Source organism: Pseudochaenichthys georgianus, chromosome 24 (genome assembly GCF_902827115.2).
Source record: "Pseudochaenichthys georgianus chromosome 24, fPseGeo1.2, whole genome shotgun sequence".
NCBI classification, from domain to species: domain Eukaryota; kingdom Metazoa; phylum Chordata; class Actinopteri; order Perciformes; family Channichthyidae; genus Pseudochaenichthys; species Pseudochaenichthys georgianus.
In genome coordinates this window covers 31,879,799-31,899,814 of record NC_047526.1, presented here as the reverse complement: position 1 = coordinate 31,899,814, position 20,016 = coordinate 31,879,799, and the positions used below count along the sequence as shown (strand labels likewise).

The following is a 20,016-nucleotide window of genomic DNA, read 5'->3' as shown; positions in this document are numbered from 1 at the left end:
TGTCAGGGTTGAATTGATGTTTAGCGAATAACTGTAATGATTGAGCTGCACAGGAACTGGCTTTGAGAGAAATGTCTAGGATTTATTTTATTTGTATTAAATGTATGACGGTGTCTTAAATGTTGTATCTGTTGCCTCTAACGAGAGGAACGACAAGTGACATGTTTTTAGACTCTAACCTAAGTCATCATCTAATCTACGGAACAACATGAATCCTTTTATAAGACAATGCGCAGTCTCGGCTGTAAGAGCCAAATGATTTCGCTCTGGGCTGGGATTACATGTCATCTGAGCGTCCAGGGGAACGGTCTGTGGGGTCAGACGATTACATAACCCTATCTCATGACGAGCCTCAGTGCTTACTGGTTGTACTGGTTGCACTGGTGGAGAGGAAGCTTATCCCTACAGTGTTACATTCATATCGGACAATTGCATTATATTGTTAGTAGGTACGGTCAGTAAATACTAGACGATAAAGTATGGTGTAGGCAGTCGTGTTCTCTGTGGGGAAAATAAGGTTTTCTTTCTGAAATGAAAACAATGTCTTAAAGAGGACACATTATGATGATTGTGTGTTTCATATCAGTTTGTAGTGTCTCTTCATGTCTCCGCGCTTTAATGTTCAAAAAGCTCTTTATTTCTCTCATACTGCCTGTGCCGCAGCACCTCTTTTCACCCTCTGTCTGCTCTGATTGGTTAGCTGGCCGTCTCTGTTGTGATTGGCCAACTGCTTAGAGATGTCCCGCCCCTTAGCCTATCACGTACGATGTGTTGGAGCGCTAGCCAATAGGATGTGAATGTTCATATTGATGTCCAGGGTTGGGAGGGTTACTTTGTAAATGTAATCAGTTACTGAATACATGCTCTGAAAGTAATCCGAATACAGTTACAGTTACGTGTCTTAAAAAAACGTATTCAGATTACTTTTAGAATACTTTCTTTCTCCATAACAGATGGGTATGTTAAACAGGAGACACGTATGTTATTGTTTTAATGGCTTATCAAGAGCTCAAACACAAACATCTTGGTGTCATTCTGGACAGCTCTCTCATCTGCACCCACATCAAAAACATCCCCCGGACTGCATTCTTTGTGCTGTCTTAAACCTTTCCTTGGAATATGTTATGAATTGTAAGGTGTCCTTGGGTGCTTTGAAAGACACCTCTAAATAGAATGAATTATCATTATTATTATTATTATTATATTTATTATTATCTGAAACGATGTAATAACTTTGTTTTAACTTGTTCCAGTCACTTGCCCCATGCCTTCAGCAGCAGCAGGCCATTCACTTTGATTTGATGCCGTTATGAAATGTCATCATTTCGACAATAAAGAAACGCTACATAGACTTTATCTCTTGCACATTTTATCGAGCCATCTCCGTTTCTAACTTTCAATATATTTTTATAAGTGACGGGGGCGGGGCCTCACAGACACGCCGCATCTCTCTCTCTCTCTCTCTCTCTCTCTCTTCTCTCTTATCTGCGTGCGGGGGCGAGGCCTCACAGACACGCCGCATCTCTCTCTCTCTCTCTCCCTCTCTCTCTCTCTCTCTCTCTCTCTCTCTCTCTCTCTCTCTCTCTCTCTCTCTCATACATGCTGCAGCGCTGTGCACACAGATCTGCCGGTAATGAATATTACATTTTGTGAGGAAACCTTTCCACCAATAATTCCAATAAGTATTCCAAAATGTATTCACTTCAGGTTTACAAAAGTAACTGTAATCAGATTACTCGTTTGTCAAACGTAACGCGAGCTGAATACATGACATGTCACTTGTTAGACGCTTTTATCCAAAGCGACTTCCATACTCAATGCTGTGGACAATCCCCACAGGAGCACTTTGGGGTGAAGTGTCTGAACACAACGACATGCTGACTGCAGTGGGGTTTGAACCTGTGCCCCCCTGATCCAAACACCTACGGACAACCCACTACGCCACACACCCCCGAATACAGTGCCTTGATTTTTGTATTCTGATTGCGTAACGCCGCTACATGTATTCCGTTACAACCCAACCCTGTTGATGTCACTATGTTACCGAAGTAAACAAAGGAGTACAATGGAGGTGTTTCAGGCGTTCAGAGAATCCTAACAGAGCCTCTTTAAGTGAAGTCCCATGTATTTGAATTGTTATGTTTTGTATTCCCGTGTCCCTGCAGTGCCAGATCTCCCAGGCCCTGAACGGAGTCTCCGACAAAGCAAAAGATGCGAAAGAGTTCCTGATCCAACTGAAGAACCTGCTGCAGCAGATACAGGTAACACCGTAACACCTGGGGGAAATACACGCTGCATACTTTGAGATAGCGGGTTGTCTATGTCGTTTGATTATATTCAATTATTTGTCACCAGTTACAAATCATGGGTGCATTTGGAGGATTTATAAACTAAAAGGAAGTTACACATTACTGCAGAACCATGCCCAGAATGCAATGCAGCTACACAACAATATTAAGGAGAGTATCAAAGCAGATAATCTTCCTTTCACAAACCTCTGTTTTGTCTGTGTGTTTTGAATCAGAAAAGCGTGACATAAACTAGATTAATTTGGATACTAACACACTAAGATACTAAGGGAGACTTTAGCGGTGCCTGTTATGCTGTGTTCGTTATTCTCGCGTCCAGGTAAGAAGCTTAAAAAGGAGACGAAATGGAGTCTCTGAGAAGGTTCAAAATTGGTACTTTAATTAATAAAAAAACGCGGTAATGTTACAAGCAGGATATTGTTCAGTCAGGAGAGAAAGTCTGCAGCTTCCTCTCCCTTGGTGGCCGTGCAGAAGAGAGCTTCCAAGCATTCGTCTTTCCCGCTTCTGGCTGTTCGCTCCTCCTCTCTGGGAGCTGTAGTGACGGAGGGGACTTCCCCCCTCGTTCGTGTCCGATATCGCGTTAATCAGAGGATTTCGACATTTTATATTCATTGCTTACTTCCACATGCCTTTTCTCCTCCTTATCTCTTTCATAACTTTATATGTAATACATGTTAACGGCGTCAATAGCCACTTTAATGATACGAATGGGCAGTAGTCCCGGATGTCGTCATGACGGATTTTCAGAATAAAAGCTTGGTATTGAGAACTTCCGGGTTTTTCCAGAATAAAATAGCATTTAAACTGACGGTATGTTTAAGGTACATTATGCCATTAAACATTGATTTTAATTTCTAACATGCCCCAGTTCCATACTAATGCTAATCGGGTTTTGATTATGTCGTGTAATTAGACGGAGAATGTCACTAAATGAAGTCTAATTAAGTGTGCATGGTTCAAATGTGTTTGTGTGATGAAACTGCTACAGAAAGGTCTCTAGAAATGCCCAAAAATACAGTTTAAGATTCAAAGGCTTTATTTGTTCACACACACACTAGCTGAAGTGTTGTTTGGCAATATAAATTACATTGCATTTAGCTGACGCTTTTATCCAAAGCGACTTACAATAAGTACATTCGACCAAGACGATACAAACTTGAAGAAAACAGAATCATAAAGTACATCAGGTTTCATAGAGCCAAACATTTCAAGTGCTACTCAACTGGCTTTAGATAAGCCAGCCCTTTATTAGTATATAAGTGCTTTGTTAATAGTTCTATCGCTCGAAGTGGAGTCGAAAGAGATGAGTTTTCAGTCTGCGCCGGAAGGTGTGTGAGCTTTCTGCCGTCCTGATGTCAATGGGGAGCTCATTCCACCATCTTGGAGCCAGGATAGCAAACCCACGTGTTTCTGCGGATGGGAACTTGGGTCCCCCTCGCAGTGAGGGTGCAGCGAGTCGTTTGGCTGATGCAGAGCGGAGTGCACGTGCTGGGGTGTACGGTTTAACCATGTCCTGGACGTAGGAAGGGCCAGATCCATTCGCAGCATGGTACGCAAGTGTCTTGAAGTGGATTCTAGCAGTTACCGGAAGCCAGTGGAGGGATCTCACCACAAAAAGTCAAAGGCTCCTGCAACAATGCAATATAAAATATACCTAACATATAAGTAAGAGACATAGCAAAGTGCAATACAATAGGGCAGTCAAAAATGAATAAATAAATACTGTAGACTAGAATAAATACTTTATATATAATAAACAAATAGGTGAAGACTAAACAGATGAAGATTTACTGTGTATTATGAACACACTGTATTATGTGAACGTTGACACTTCACAGAGATCAGGAGTAAAGGATGTCCTTTTCTGTTTTTGGTGTTTTCTTGTGTTCTAAAAAATGTTTACAAAATATATAATGCAGAGATGATACAGTACACACGTTATTAGCATTTGTACAATGCACATTAATAAGCACAAGCACTGGAGTCCATCATGTACATGTGCCAGATTTATAGAGGATTGTTTCCCTCTGCAGTCCCCGCAGGTTGATAGCATTAGAAGACAACTTATAAGAGCACAGACAAAAGCACAACTGCAGCACATATTAAAGCCCAACTGAAAGCCCTAATATAAAACCCCATGGACACAGAACAGATCGGCACAGACAATATGAAAAACAATGATACGACCCTCACTCCAGTGTAAGACAGCATCATTGACTGTCCACTAACCACTGCTTCACATATGCACAGGGAGAATGCTGATGTTCGGCGCTGGGATCTTATTCTGCAGCATTTCTGAAAGTGGTTGTTTCAAAGCCTCCGGATCTCCACGACGACCTGGCTGTGAGAGATTGGACCAAAACCAACATCCATGTCTGATCAGTTACCCCCACATGCAGGGGTCTTTACATAACTTACACCGGCACCAACGTGTTGTTATCTAGACTAAATACATGTTTGCTTTGGTGATGCTGGTAATGGGTAATAAGCTCCAGTCAGCCCCATGTGGTCTCCTCACACCGAGCAGCAGGAGGATAAGTCCACGAGATCACCAACATAAAGCAAACCATAGCAACCAAATGTGAGCAGTGTGTGTGTGTGTGTGTGTGTGTGTGTGTGTGTGTGTGTGTGTGTGTGTGTGTGTGTGTACTGTGTGTTGGTGTGTGTTCTCCCTGTAGACAGGCATAGCTGTGCAGCTGATCTCTCACACAGCATCTGCCAGTCATGCACACACACTTCTACACACACTGCACTGTCATATCAGCCGGCCGCAGCACTGAGAGCAGGCATTAAGGGTCTTACTGCACGATGAAGCCTCTGACTGAATAGTGAGAGAGGGATGGATAAAGAGGAAGACAAGTGTAATGAAGATCCCCAGCACTCATCCTCTTAGAGACGTGTCCCACAGAGGAGGACACTGATTGGAAATCTTCACTATCTCAGACCTCATCCTGTGGGCTCAATGCGGAACAACAGGAACATGCCCCTGGGCCCCCTCTTGTTCTAACGGCAAACTACTGCAGTGCAGACCCTCAGAGCGTCTTCTCCTCTGATGAAGCCACTGCACTTTTCTTTAAGAGCACTCAAAGCACTCTGACATTACATTTTAGGAACTGGGGTGGTAACTATAGTAACGCAGTGTAGGCGGAGCCGTGACGCCATCTTCAATGCGAACCACAACACCAACATCAGCCGTTAGCTGTTAGCCCTCAGAGCTCACAGCTCCTCGTATCTGTTCAGAAACTAGACACAAGTGAAACAAGTACAAACCACAGACTGCCTGCGTCATGGAGAATGCAGTCGCACAAATCATGAAAAAGAGAAAGGGCAACATCCTATGTCTCGTTCTTGTAATCATGAGAAGACCAATGATATCATTCTCATTCCATGTGCTACACTTTTATGAATGACGATTGTTCTTTTAATTGATGCATGTTCCAGAAATTCTTTTTGGGACGACACACTCTTGATATGTGTTGACCTAATGTGGCTAAACCCCTGCAACACATTACTGCAATTCCCATTTGGTTGTGATTTCTTTGAGAATACACATTGTGTCCGGATATTATAGCGAGATCTCAGAGGGTACACTACACAGATCAGGGAGTACACTGTTGAGGATAAGCAGTAACAAGTGCATTACATATTCACACTGAAAGCCTTAACGGGAATACACTGGGAATATTCTAAATTGAAGGTTGGCTCTTCGTAGGGAACTTAAATATAGTTGGGGAAAGTATATTTTAGCATAATCTTGACTAAAACAAACAGATGCCTTTCAAGTACACTTGAATATCCATGCCATAGCACACTGCTGACTGCATGGCTGTTGAGACCACACCCCCTACAGGCCCTGTGCATTCCTCCATCACATGCACAGGTGATTTCTAGAAGACTGGATCACACTTTTGAGCCCAAAGCACAAGACAAATGAAGCCACATCTTTTCATTTAACATTTTGAATGGGACCTTGTGGGGATTTGTGGATGGGGGTGCATTTTTGAATGAGTGGGGTGGGGGGGGGTGAGTAATATTTACCTCAACATTCCTGTTTTCGTTCTTCAATGAAACAAATAATTGTTCAATAAAATAATTAAAACGTGTTCTGTTCTAGTTTTTGCATCGAATATTTCCAAAATTTCCCAGCTTAACGTCCCATGGAAACTTTCCGGAAATGTACTGGAAAGTTTCCGCCCTTTGCAACTCTACCCAACACCGCTCTTTAAAGGTGGGGTAGGTACGTTTGAGAAACCGGCTCGAGATCGCTAGAATTTGAAAATACACAACCGGAGAAAATCTGCCACTTCCTTATAGAGCCCCTCCCCCAACACACACGAACGCGCACATGACCAATGAGGGCACGAGATAAGTGTGTGCCCCGATGGAAGGCTGACAGGCAGGTAGGCCTCGGTTGTACTCTTTACAGTATCACGGCTTCCACAGATGACATTTTTTTAATGGATTTTTTGTCAAAGCACTTCAGATATTCATTGCTATCGGGATGTTAAGAGCATTCCATGGAATACTGTATAACAAAAAGTGTATCTCGAGCCGGTTTCTGAAACGTACCTACCCCACCTTTAACAGTAAGGATGATCCCCTGAAATAAAACGCATCTTCTTGCTCACAGGAGAAGCTTGTTCAAAAGTGTTTACATGTCTGTGACGGAGCGGATCACATGAGTGACTGACTCCGCCACTGACAGCCGACACACACGCGCACACACCAAACATTTCAGAGAAAAGACGGACGCGCATCACTTCCGTGTTTTAAATTCCTGCTATGAACCATGCAGTTATTTAATTTACGTTTTTTAATTATGGGGGATGATTATATTAAGAGGTGGTTAACCTGTTTATGGTTGGGTCGTATTTTTATGTTGAAATGTGGTTTGGAGTGTAACTGTTGTCACCTGTTGACGGTAAGCCTGGTGGGAGGGGCTACGGGTTAATAAGGGACGGGGTTGGCCCTGGAAGGGGGACTCGGAAGAATGTTGCAATGAAGGCAACAGCTGGGACATGTCTTCTCTGATGAGTGATGGACGGCCTGTTTTGGACATTTATTTTGTTGTTTAAATTGTGCTCGTTCCGTTTTTTGTTTTTGTTGCTGTAAATAAAGTTTTGGAGTTGAACCCAACCGACTAGGCCAGTGTTTTTTGAACGGAGAAATAGAGCCTGTCACAATGTCAAAGGAAGCCCTCCACATACGATTTAGCTAAAGATTTAATTATATTTCGTTAGCAAAATCACTTCTGTGAAATCAATGTTATTGTATTTTTAATTTGTATGGGTAGCTTGAGTGATATTAGTGGGAGTTGTTTAAAGAAACGGTTAATATGATGTATGCATCGTTGTTCTGCAGTGTATTGAAGTAATTAGCACTGTATACTAATGGTGGTGGAAACAGAAATGGATCTGGGTTGCTCATTAGCATATCGGGAACAAACACAAAGCTGTGAGCTGAATAAAGAACAACACCAACAGATCTATTTTCGTCGCCATGTTTATGAATAGATTATTAATAACTGGGAGCCCATATACAGAATGCATGTGGGACTCTAAACTATAGCTTTATGTTGGCCACATGTCTTCATGCGATGGACGTGTTGGTGATGATTTCCGCGTGTGTCGTTTCAGGAGAACGGCGTGGAGTTTGAAGCCTGCCTCGTGGCTCAGTGCGACTCTCTGATCGAGGCGCTCACCAGACAGAAAGCCAAGCTGCTCACCAAGGTCACCAAAGAGAAGGACTACAAGCTCAAGGTGGGACTGGGTTCTCATTCATGTTCATCCGTGTGGAGCTGCATGTCCTTCCATCAACATGTGTCCCCTCTTCTTCATGTCTCTTCTACATCAACATGTGTCCCCTCTTCTTCATGTCTCTTCTACATCAACATGTGTCCCCTCTTCTTCATGTCTCTTCTACATCAAAATGTGTCCCCTCTTCTTCATGTCTCTTCTACATCAACATGTGTCCCATCTTCTTCATGTCTCTTCTACATCAACATGTGTCCCCTCTTCTTCATGTCTCTTCTACATCAACATGTGTCCCCTCTTCTCCGTGTCTCTTCTACATCAACATGTGTCCCCTCTTCTCCGTGTCTCTTCTACATCAACATGTGTCCCCTCTTCTCCGTGTCTCTTCTACATCAACATGTGTCCCCTCTTCTCCGTGTCTCTTCTACATCAACATGTGTCCCCTCTTCTCCGTGTCTCTTCTACATCAACATGTGTCCCCTCTTCTTCATCAACATGTGTCCCCTCTTCTTCGTGTCTCTTCTACATCAACATGTGTCCCCTCTTCTTCGTGTCTCTTCTACATCAACATGTGTCCCCTCTTCTTCATGTCTCTTCTACATCAAAATGTGTCCCCTCTTCTTCATGTCTCTTCTACATCAACATGTGTCCCCTCTTCTCCGTGTCTCTTCTACATCAACATGTGTCCCCTCTTCTCCGTGTCTCTTCTACATCAACATGTGTCCCCTCTTCTCCGTGTCTCTTCTACATCAACATGTGTCCCCTCTTCTCCGTGTCTCTTCTACATCAACATGTGTCCCTCTTCTCCATGTCTCTTCTACATCAACATGTGTCCCCTCTTCTCCGTTCTTCTTCTACATCAACATGTGTCCCCTCTCTTCCTGTCTCTTCTACATCAACATGTGTCCCCTCTTCTTCGTGTCTCTTCTACATCAACACGTGTCCCCTCTTCTTCGTGTCTCTTCTACATCAACACGTGTCCCTCTTCTTCCTGTCTCTTCTACATCAACACGTGGTCCCCTCTTCTCACGTGTCTCTTCTACATCAACACGTGTCCCCTCTTCTTCCGTGTCTCTTCTACATCAACACGTGTCCCCTCTTCTTCATGTCTCTTCTACATCAAGCATGTGTCCCCTCTTCTTCATGTCTCTTCTACATCAACATGTGTCCCCTCTTCTTCATGTCTCTTCTACATCAACATGTGTCCCTCTTCTTCATGTCTCTTCTACATCAACATGTGTTCCCCTCTTCTCATGTCTCTTCTACATCAACATGTGTCCCCTCTTCTCCATGTCTCTTCTACATCAACATGTGTCCCCTCTTCTTCATGTCTCTTCTACATCAACATGTGTCCCCTCTTCTTCACTGTCTCTTCTACATCAACATGTGTCCCCTCTTCTCCATGTCTCTTCTACATCAACATGTGTCCCCTCTTCTTCATGTCTCTTCTACATCAACATGTGTCCCCTCTTCTTCACGTCTCTTCTACATCAACATGTGTCCCCTCTTCTTCATGTCTCTTCTACATCAACATGTGTCCCCTCTTCTTCACGTCTCTTCTACATCAACATGTGTCCCCTCTTCTTCATGTCTCTTCTACATCAACATGTGTCCCCTCTTCTTCATGTCTCTTCTACATCAACATGTGTCCCCTCTTCTTCCATGTCTCTTCTACGTCAACATGTGTCCCCTCTTCTTCATGTCTCTCTACATCAACATGTGTCCCCTCTTCTCCATGTCTCTTCTACATCAACATGTGTCCCCTCTCTCATGTCTCTTCTACTCACATGTTCCTCTTCTACTCAACATGTGTCCCCTCTTCTTCAGGTCTCTTCTACATCAACATGTGTCCCCACTTCTCCATGTCTCTTCTACATCAACATGTGTCCCCTCTTCTTCATGTCTCTTCTACATCAACATGTGTCCCCTCTTCTTCACGTCTCTTCTACATCAACATGTGTCCCCTCTTCTTCATGTCTCTTCTACATCAACATGTGTCCCCTCTTCTTCATGTCTCTTCTACATCAACATGTGTCCCCTCTTCTTCACGTCTCTTCTACATCAGCATGTGTCCCCTCTTCTCACTGTCTCTTCTACATCAACATGTGTCCCCTCTTCTTCATGTCTTCTCTACATCAACATGTGTCCCCTCTTCTTCATGTCTCTTCTACATCAACATGTGTCCCCTCTTCTTCATGTCTCTTCTACATCAACATGTGTCCCCTCTTCTTCACGTCTCTTCTACATCAACATGTGTCCCCACTTCTCCATGTCTCTTCTACATCAACATGTGTCCCCTCTTCTTCATGTCTCTTCTACATCAACATGTGTCCCCTCTTCTTCACGTCTCTTCTACATCAACACGTGTCCCCTCTTCTTCATGTCTCTTCTACATCAACATGTGTCCCCTCTTCTTCATGTCTCTTCTACATCAACATGTGTCCCCTCTTCTTCATGTCTCTTCTACATCAACATGTGTCCCCTCTTCTTCATGTCTCTTCTACATCAACACGTGTCCCCTCTTCTCCATGTCTCTTCTACATCAACATGTGTCCCCTCTTCTTCATGTCTCTTCTACATCAACATGTGTCCCCTCTTCTTCATGTCTCTTCTACATCAACATGTGTCCCCTCTTCTTCATGTCTCTTCTACATCAACATGTGTCCCCTCTTCTTCATGTCTCTTCTACATCAACATGTGTCTCCTCTTCTTCATGTCTCTTCTACATCAACACGTGTCCCCTCTTCTCCATGTCTCTTCTACATCAACATGTGTCCCCTCTTCTTCATGTCTCTTCTACATCAACATGTGTCCCCTCTTCTCCATGTCTCTTCTACATCAACATGTGTCCCCTCTTCTTCATGTCTCTTCTACATCAACATGTGTCCCCTCTTCTTCATGTCTCTTCTACATCAACATGTGTCCCCTCTGTGGAAAGAGACTCTGAAAGTTTCAGGAACAAAGATTCTCTCTCTTTTTGATCCATTTCTATAAAAACCTGTCTGAAAACGAGCTGATCAGATTTTGGCCACTTTATGATGTCATAACGATGTGTTGGCTTGGTAACCATTAGCCAATCAGCAACCAAGGTAACCCCCCCCCCCCCCCCCCCCCCCCCTTATCACCTGAATCTCCTCTCAAGCACCATTGAGTTCTTTGTAACCAGATCTCTCTCAGAGGGGCGTGGGGAGGGGCTCCTTATTTTCATCTGAAGTAACAGACAGAGAATCAGCACTTTGGAAACAGGGCTGAAACAGAGGGGATTATGGGTAATGCTGCAATGATCTGTTTGGTGTTTGGAGCCAATCAGAGACAGGCTCTGTATATATCTGAACTCCCAAAGAAATCCAACAGTTAATGGGAAAACATGGAAGAATCTTTGTTGAGATCAACAGAAGAAGGATGATTAAAAAAAGATACTTAAATGAAAACAAATTGAAACAAATTATAATGTTAACATAAATGAAAAAAGATGGATCCAGGATATTGTGAACAATTTTCCAAGTGCAGATACAGAACATCATCTCTTTTTATTAGTTTAGTTTTTCGATGTTAAGTAAAAAAAAAAAACGTCCTTCCTTGCTAGCCTGAAGCTCGTGGCATATTTCGGGTTATTTGATTTGAAGAAATAGTATGAAAGTCTTGCTGCCTGTCTTTAGGTCTGTCTCTCTGCTTTCACACCTGTCTGTCTCCCTTTCTGTTCCAGCACTCATGTGTGTATAATAAGTCAATATAAAATAACTTCAGGTCAAACATGTGTACCCTGCAATGGGAATAACGGGCTGAACGTGAATATATCTGAATATGACTCAATATGCAACAAAATAAGACGTAAACATCCTAAATGATATGTTAATATCTAAAAAACATTGAAAACACAACTCTCACAATCAGCAACATATCATAAATGAATGATAATAACTGAACCTCCTCTAAAATAAACTACGCACAATTTAAATAAGTAAAAATAGTGCAGACAAATCAAACAGAAAACCTCTCAGGCTGTGAAACAACCATTTGAAACAGCTTTTAGCTCGTTTTGCGTTCTCCCTAAATCCACCTCTGGGGTTTCCTAAGTCGTATCACATGGACGCCTGCCCGGCCTCAACGTGCACACCGACCCACTGACCGTCTGGCGGGGGAGGAAGATGGGGGAGGAAGAGGAGGAGGAGGAAGAGGGATTTTTGGACAGAAGCCTCAAGGACAGCTGTTTATCTGCAGGCCGGCGGTTGAGATTCACCCAGAGGGCAAAGGGCTGCACCAAAAGAAGAATGGCTGCATGAAGATGGCTGATAAACGCTTCTGAGTGAATTCATACTCAACACATTGTTTACAGCCACATGATATAATTACAGGCTCCTATTCACGATAGAAAATAGACACACAAAGGATGTATGGCTTAGTTCCAAATCCAAAATCCGTAGCAGCTCAAAATAACTGTTGTATCAGGCATCTATTATGATTTCATAAAAAAAAAAAAATGGTCGGACAACAGAGATAGAAGACGCATAAAAAGAGACATGAAAGGGGACATAATGTAAGGGGGAACTGTAATGCTTTTATATGAATACACGTAGTTTGTATAGAACCTTCTGTGCTTTACATGGACAAGCCCAATTAAAAAAAATCACAACCACAATTCAATGAAGTTCAATTCAAAGTACAACCTACAACTAAACAAAAATGTATCAAAAAACACATATACAATAGAACTTGTATCTGAAGTGCTTTAAATATAACGGGTAAAAACTATCCCTCTGAATTCATTAAAAACCAAGACGCTACATTACGTGTAAACACAATTATGTTTTCTACTAAACCCCGAATGCAGTCAAATATAATAATCAAGAGTCTATGATGTTAACCCGTGTGCTGTGTTCGAAACCGTTCATGGCGTTCGCGGGTCACTTTTGACCCATGACTTATCTCAGTCCAAAACACTCAAAAATAATGACTATCATCCAATATTGTTGTAACTACATCATAACTAACTTATTGTGCGTTCATAACCGCACAATCCTGTAATTTGATGTTATGGCCCCAAAACACATCACACCACATATTGCACACGTGCATGTGAGTGTTCAGGTTCAAGTGTTAGTGTATATATTCTTTGAGAAAGGTCAGGTTCCCGTGGGGGGAGGGGCCAGAGGGAGGGGAGGGGCCAGAGGGAGGGGAGGGGCCAGAGGGAGGGGAGACCAGGTGCATGTTGCGAAACAATTATTGTTACAGTGGATGAAGGGGGAGGGGTGTTCTTCATGAGGGGTGTTCTTCATGTCTCTTCTACATCAACATGTGTCCCCTCTTCTTCATGTCTCTTCTACATCAACATGTGTCCCCTCTTCTCCATGTATCTTCTACATCAACATGTGTCCCCTCTTCTTCATGTCTCTTCCACATCAACATGTGTCCCCTCTTCTTCATGTCTCTTCTACATCAACATGTGTCCCCTCTTCTCCATGTCTCTTCTACATCAACATGTGTCCCCTCTTCTTCATGTCTCTTCTACCTCAACATGTGTCCCCTCTTCCTCACGTCTCTTCTACATCAACATGTGTCCCCTCTTCTCCACGTCTCTTCTACATCAACATGTGTCCCCTCTTCTCCATGTCTCTTCTACATCAACATGTGTCCCCCTCTTCTTCATGTCTCTTCCACATCAACATGTGTCCCCTCTTCTCCATGTATCTTCTACATCAACATGTGTCCCCTCTTCTCCATGTATCTTCTACATCAACATGTGTCCCCTCTTCTTCATGTCTCTTCCACATCAACATGTGTCCCCTCTTCTCCATGTATCTTCTACATCAACATGTGTCCCCTCTTCTCCATGTATCTTCTACATCAACATGTGTCCCCTCTTCTTCATGTCTCTTCCACATCAACATGTGTCCCCTCTTCTTCATGTCTCTTCTACATCAACATGTGTCCCCTCTTCTCCATGTCTCTTCTACATCAACATGTGTCCCCTCTTCTTCATGTCTCTTCTACCTCAACATGTGTCCCCTCTTCCTCACGTCTCTTCTACATCAACATGTGTCCCCTCTTCTCCACGTCTCTTCTACATCAACATGTGTCCCCTCTTCTCCATGTCTCTTCTACATCAACATGTGTCCCCTCTTCTTCATGTCTCTTCCACATCAACATGTGTCCCCTCTTCTCCATGTATCTTCTACATCAACATGTGTCCCCTCTTCTCCATGTATCTTCTACATCAACATGTGTCCCCTCTTCTTCATGTCTCTTCCACATCAACATGTGTCCCCTCTTCTCCATGTATCTTCTACATCAACATGTGTCCCCTCTTCTTCATGTCTCTTCTACATCAACATGTGTCCCCTCTTCCTCATGTCTCTTCCACATCAACATGTGTCCCCTCTTCTTCATGTCTCTTCTACATCAACATGTGTCCCCTCTTCTTCATGTCTCTTTTACATCAACATGTGTCCCCTCTTCTCCATGTCTCTTCTACATCAACATGTGTCCCCTCTTCTTCATGTCTCTTCTACATCAACATGTGTCCCCTCTTCTTCATGTCTCTTCCACATCAACATGTGTCCCCTCTTCTCCATGTATCTTCTACATCAACATGTGTCCCCTCTTCTTCATGTATCTTCTACATCAACATGTGTCCCCTCTTCTTCATGTCTCTTCTACATCAACATGTGTCCCCTCTTCCTCATGTCTCTTCCACATCAACATGTGTCCCCTCTTCTTCATGTCTCTTCTACATCAACATGTGTCCCCTCTTCTTCATGTCTCTTCTACATCAACATGTGTCCCCTCTTCTCCATGTCTCTTCTACATCAACATGCGTCCCCTCTTCTTCATGTCTCTTCTACATCAACATGTGTCCCCTCTTCTCCATGTCTCTTCTACATCAACATGCGTCCCCTCTTCTTCATGTCTCTTCTACATCAACATGTGTCCCCTCTTCTTCATGTCTCTTCTACATAAACATGTGTCCCCTCGTCTTCATGTCTCTTCTACATCAACTTGTTCAGATACAAAAAACTAGAGCGTAGTTATTATATCATTTTAACTTGAAACGGGTCACGGGAGACCCGAACACAACATAAGGGTAAAGCATGCTTATAAGCCATGCATGCTTCAGAGAGGATTTAATGGTCACTTACGGTCGCGTACTCACTGTGGATTTCTATCAAAACACCCTGGACACTCATTCCTCTTCAAATGTGCTCTAAGCCCTCATAGCTACACCACAGACTTGCAAAAAGGACACTGGGTTATATTAAAATGTCCATAAACCAGGAATCTTCACACAACACTTGCTGTCTTCAACACTAAACCCCCAGTTCAGAAAAAACACAGCTTTTCCAGAAATAACTTAATAACTATATATTTATTCCACACATGGCAGTTATTTTAAAACAAAACATGTACACGTATACTGTTTTTTTATTTGTATAGCACATGGTGGAAAGGAGCAGGGAGAAGAACATCTTATTTAATCTTAATAACCATAAAAAAGTAAAATAAAAGCAATATTCTTTCAGTCACAGTTGCTTATAAATACCGAGACATAAAACCAGAACCCAATCAAAAGTCAACTTCATACTGTCTAATTACGCTTTCTATACATTTTCTTTAACATAGCATTTTTAATATATCACATGTATAAGACAATATATACTGTGGTGTATTAGTATTAAAGGTCCCCTATTACACTGTTTATCATCAATACATTATAGGTGTCAGAAATATACAGAACCTGTCTCTGATTGGCTGAAACACCAAACAGATCATTGCAGCATTACCCATAATCCCCTCTGTTTCAGCCCTGTTTCCAAAGTGCTGATTCTCTGGCCGTTTCTCAATCTCGAGGATGCTGGCTTGGTAGTAGCGTACTTCCAAGTCACTTCCTTCAGAAACGAAGCAAGTATGCTTCCAAGCCACGGCTTCGGAAAACGAAGAAGAATGGAACAGGCTAAAAAGTGTGCCACACTCTAACGGTTTCAACGTAGACTTATACCGAAAATAAATACCTCACGATGTCTATCTACTTATGAACTTGCTTTACTTTCACGGGTTAACTTGGTTGCTGATTGGCTAATGGTTACCAAGCCAACACATCGTCATGACATCATAAAGTGCCCAAAATCTGATCAGCTCATTTTCAGACAGGTTTTTATAGAAATGGATCAAAAAGAGAGAGAATCTTTGTTCCTGAAACTTTCAGAGTCTCTTTCCACAGAGGGGACACATGTTGATGTAGAAGAGACATGAAGAAGAGGGGACACATGTTGATGTAGAAGAGACATGAAGAAGAGGGGACACATGTTGATGTAGAAGAGACATGAAGAAGAGGGGACACATGTTGATGTAGAAGAGACATGGAGAAGAGAGGACACATGTTGATGTAGAGGAGACATGTAGAAGAGGGGACACATGTTGATGTAGAAGAGACATGAAGAAGAGGGGACACATGTTGATGTAGAAGAGACATGGAGAAGAGGGGACACATGTTGATGTAGAAGAGACATGGAGAAGAGGGGACACATGTTGATGTAGAAGAGACATGAAGAAGAGGGGACACATGTTGATGTAGAAGAGACATGGAGAAGAGGGGACACATGTTGATGTAGAAGAGATATGAAGAAGAGGGGACACATGTTGACGTAGAAGAGACATGAAGAAGAGGGGTCACATGTTGATGTAGAGGAGACATGAAGAAGAGGGGACACATGTTGATGTAGAAGAGACATGAAGAAGAGGGGACACATGCTGATGTAGAAGAGACATGAAGAAGAGGGGACACATGTTGATGTAGAAGAGACATGAAGAAGAGGGGACACATGTTGATGTAGAAGATACATGGAAAAGAGGGGACACATGTTGATGTAGAAGAGACATGAAGAAGAGGGGACACATGTTGATGTAGAAGAGACATGGAGAAGAGGGGACACATGTTGATGTAGAAGAGACATGAAGAAGAGGGGACACATGTTGACGTAGAAGAGACATGAAGAAGAGGGGACACATGTTGATGTAGAAGAGACGTGAAGAAGAGGGGACACATGTTGATGTAGAAGAGACATGAAGAAGAGGGGACACATGTTGATGTAGAAGAGATGTGAAGAAGAGGGGACACATGTTGATGTAGAAGAGACATGAAGAAGAGGGGACACATGTTTGCATAATAGGGGACCTTTAAATATCAGTAATCCATCCTCCCTGCTCTTCCACTCTGAGCGGAAACGTGGATCTGCGTGTGACGGAGAAGCTGTGTGTCTGGAATCTGCAGTCTGGGTCTGCATGAACACGTCTCCGTATTTGCACCCTCAAATTAATTTCAGATGCATGTGGAACATATTTCCGAGCCCTTCATCCTGCCTGCAGCGACGGCTCCTCAGCGGGATGCGAGGACATGGAAATGAATCTGAGATGTACTCTTCTTCACGCTTCACGTTGTTTACACGGGAGATACGAGCGGGGCTTTAGCCGACATCAAGCGAGGAGCAAATGTTCTCCTGGTAAATAATTAGAGTGGCTGAGTGTTTATTTAGCTCAAAGGGAATTCCAGCTGTGTGACAATGTCAAGGCGGCATATATTAACACACACGGTTTCTACGTTTCTTTCGATCTTCTATGACCTTAAAATGAACTTAAACCATTCTTGAAACCATTCTTAGCCTAAATCCGTGAACAAAATACAGGACAGTGCTCTACATTTTCAGTTTCTTTATCAAAATGAGTCAAAATCAATTAAAAGACAAATGGATGAAATTAAATGAATGATTTAAAATGTACAGTAACACACCTTGCAAACACAGGGTGTCCGCGGGGTCTTAAGAAGTGTTAACATTTGATAAATCAATTTAGCGAAAATTAAGGCTATTAAAAAGTATGAAACGGCATTTTCCAAGGTGTTAAATCCAAGGTTTTCCAAGCTTGTTTTCAATAAGTATATAAATAATAATAATTCCTTATATTTATTATAGCGCTTTTTCCAGATGCTCAAAGCTTTACATATACACATTACACATATTTTGTATACATGCAATGGTCACTGTGGACAATACCCACAGGAGCAAGTTCAGGTAAAGTGTCTTGCCCAAGGACACACCGGCTTTACAGACGCACCCCTTGATCTGATGATCATTGCACAGCGCACTGCGCCACACCGTCCATCTTCACGCCTCAAAGTCATCGAGGTATTACAAGTATACATTAGTATTATACATGTACTGTGGACAATACGGGTGAAGTGTCTTTCCCAAGGAGACAACGGCCTGACGCAGTGGCGGCAGGAGCGGGTTTCGAACTGGAGTTCCCCAGCACTCCCCCTTGATCTGATGATCGGATGCACAGACCACTGCGCCACCCGTCCCTGATGGTCCAGAGAGGTTGTATTCCACAGTCTGCCTGAGTGTAATCATGGCGTAGGTGTGTAGTGTAATTCTGTGGAGTTTATTGATGGCATCCCGTTGGATCTGACGTCATCAGAACAGGACGTCGCACGCTCACTGCTTGATCGCGCGCGGAGGTCCGTTTACGCCGGTTGCTAAACAACATCGTTATGGGGAAATGCAAGTCTGCGTCCAAATGGTTGTAAGATAAGGAGGAAGGACAATCAATACTGTATATAGTCAATGTGAGGTGAAGTGTGTCGCCAAGGTAACCGGTTAGAACTCCAAGTGGCGATGAGGTCTTAAAATGTATGGAAAGGGTCTTAAAAAAGGTCTTATATTATACAGGGTTGCCAACTCTCACGCATCTGGCGTGTGACACACGCGTTCACTCTCAATCTCACGCTCTCACGCTGCCCAAACTATTCTCACGCCAAAAACAAGATGAACGGCGATCGTTTTTGGTTGGTTATTTACAATGTTCAGTTGACAGCTGCTCAAGCTGTCGACCCGCTCCCTCCCCACCACTTTTAACAACGTTAACATACAGCAGAGCAGTGGGAGCCGGTTGGTCGATCCCCGCCCCGTATTGCGCATGCGCAGATCTAAGATCCAGTAGAAATGATAACAAGTAAAAGTCTGCTGCTTATTGTTCTACTCGGCCCAAATAGAGTCAAAGAGTATAAGAGTGAGAGAGTGTTAATTAATATATTTGGCAGTTTGGAGTAAGTCTGTAGATGTGTGTGTGTGTGTGTGTGTGTGTGTGTGTGTGTGTGTGTGTGTGTGTGTGTGTGTGTGTGTGTGTGTGTGTGTGTGTGTGTGTGTGTGTGTGTGTGTGTGTGTGTGTGTGTGTGTGTGTTTCATGTATAGGCCTCTCACGATAATTAATTTTGTTGGATTCATTTTCCCGGAAATTATTGTGATAAACGATAATATTGTCGGCACCGTTGTATGACCATTTTAGACCCCTGACATAATGATAATATATAATAATAATTCAAGTACATCCTTTCAAGCTAGTCACATCCTCATGTAAATGGCAATGTATCAAGTTCATTTTTAATTACCGTACAATAAGTCAATGAATTGCTTATCGCGACAGGCACACAATAAAACAGTGTGTTTGACTTTCATTAGTGAATGAAACTTTGTGCCCTTTATAGTCTGTGTCCAATATTGTGTATTTGTATATATATCCTATATATATGCTAAGGTCCCACTGCTGACACGATAGCAGTCATTTAGTGCGCATATGTGTAATTAAACCCATGATATCAAAATCTCACTCCAGCCAGGTGCCCAAAGTTGGCAACCCTGTTATAAGGGAATTACATGTGACTTCAGGATTCCTGCAGATACCCTGAAACATCACAGAGTGCTTCACTGTCCGAAGATATAAAATACAGCACAATTAACAATATTAATTACAACACATTTAGAGAAAAGAAGAAAAAGACACGCATACATCTTGACAAACTCAATTAAACAGCTACGTTTTAAGCTGCTTTCACAAAGTTGAACATGTATAAGAGATTGACGGGGATTTGAATGGTGTTAGGGTTGTTAAATATTTTGTAACAGTTT

General features: G+C 42.7%; 1 protein-coding gene across 1 annotated transcript in view; it reads left to right on the top strand.

The window, feature by feature from the left end:
• LOC117440041 (tripartite motif-containing protein 67) overlaps positions 1 to 20,016 on the top strand; it is an 82,604-nt gene that overhangs the window by 32,651 nt on the left and 29,937 nt on the right. Inside the window, exons 2-3 of the mRNA XM_034076253.1 lie at positions 2,166 to 2,261; positions 7,946 to 8,068. Coding sequence (XP_033932144.1) covers positions 2,166 to 2,261; positions 7,946 to 8,068 — 219 coding nt within the window. The remainder of the gene's footprint in view (positions 1 to 2,165; positions 2,262 to 7,945; positions 8,069 to 20,016) is intronic.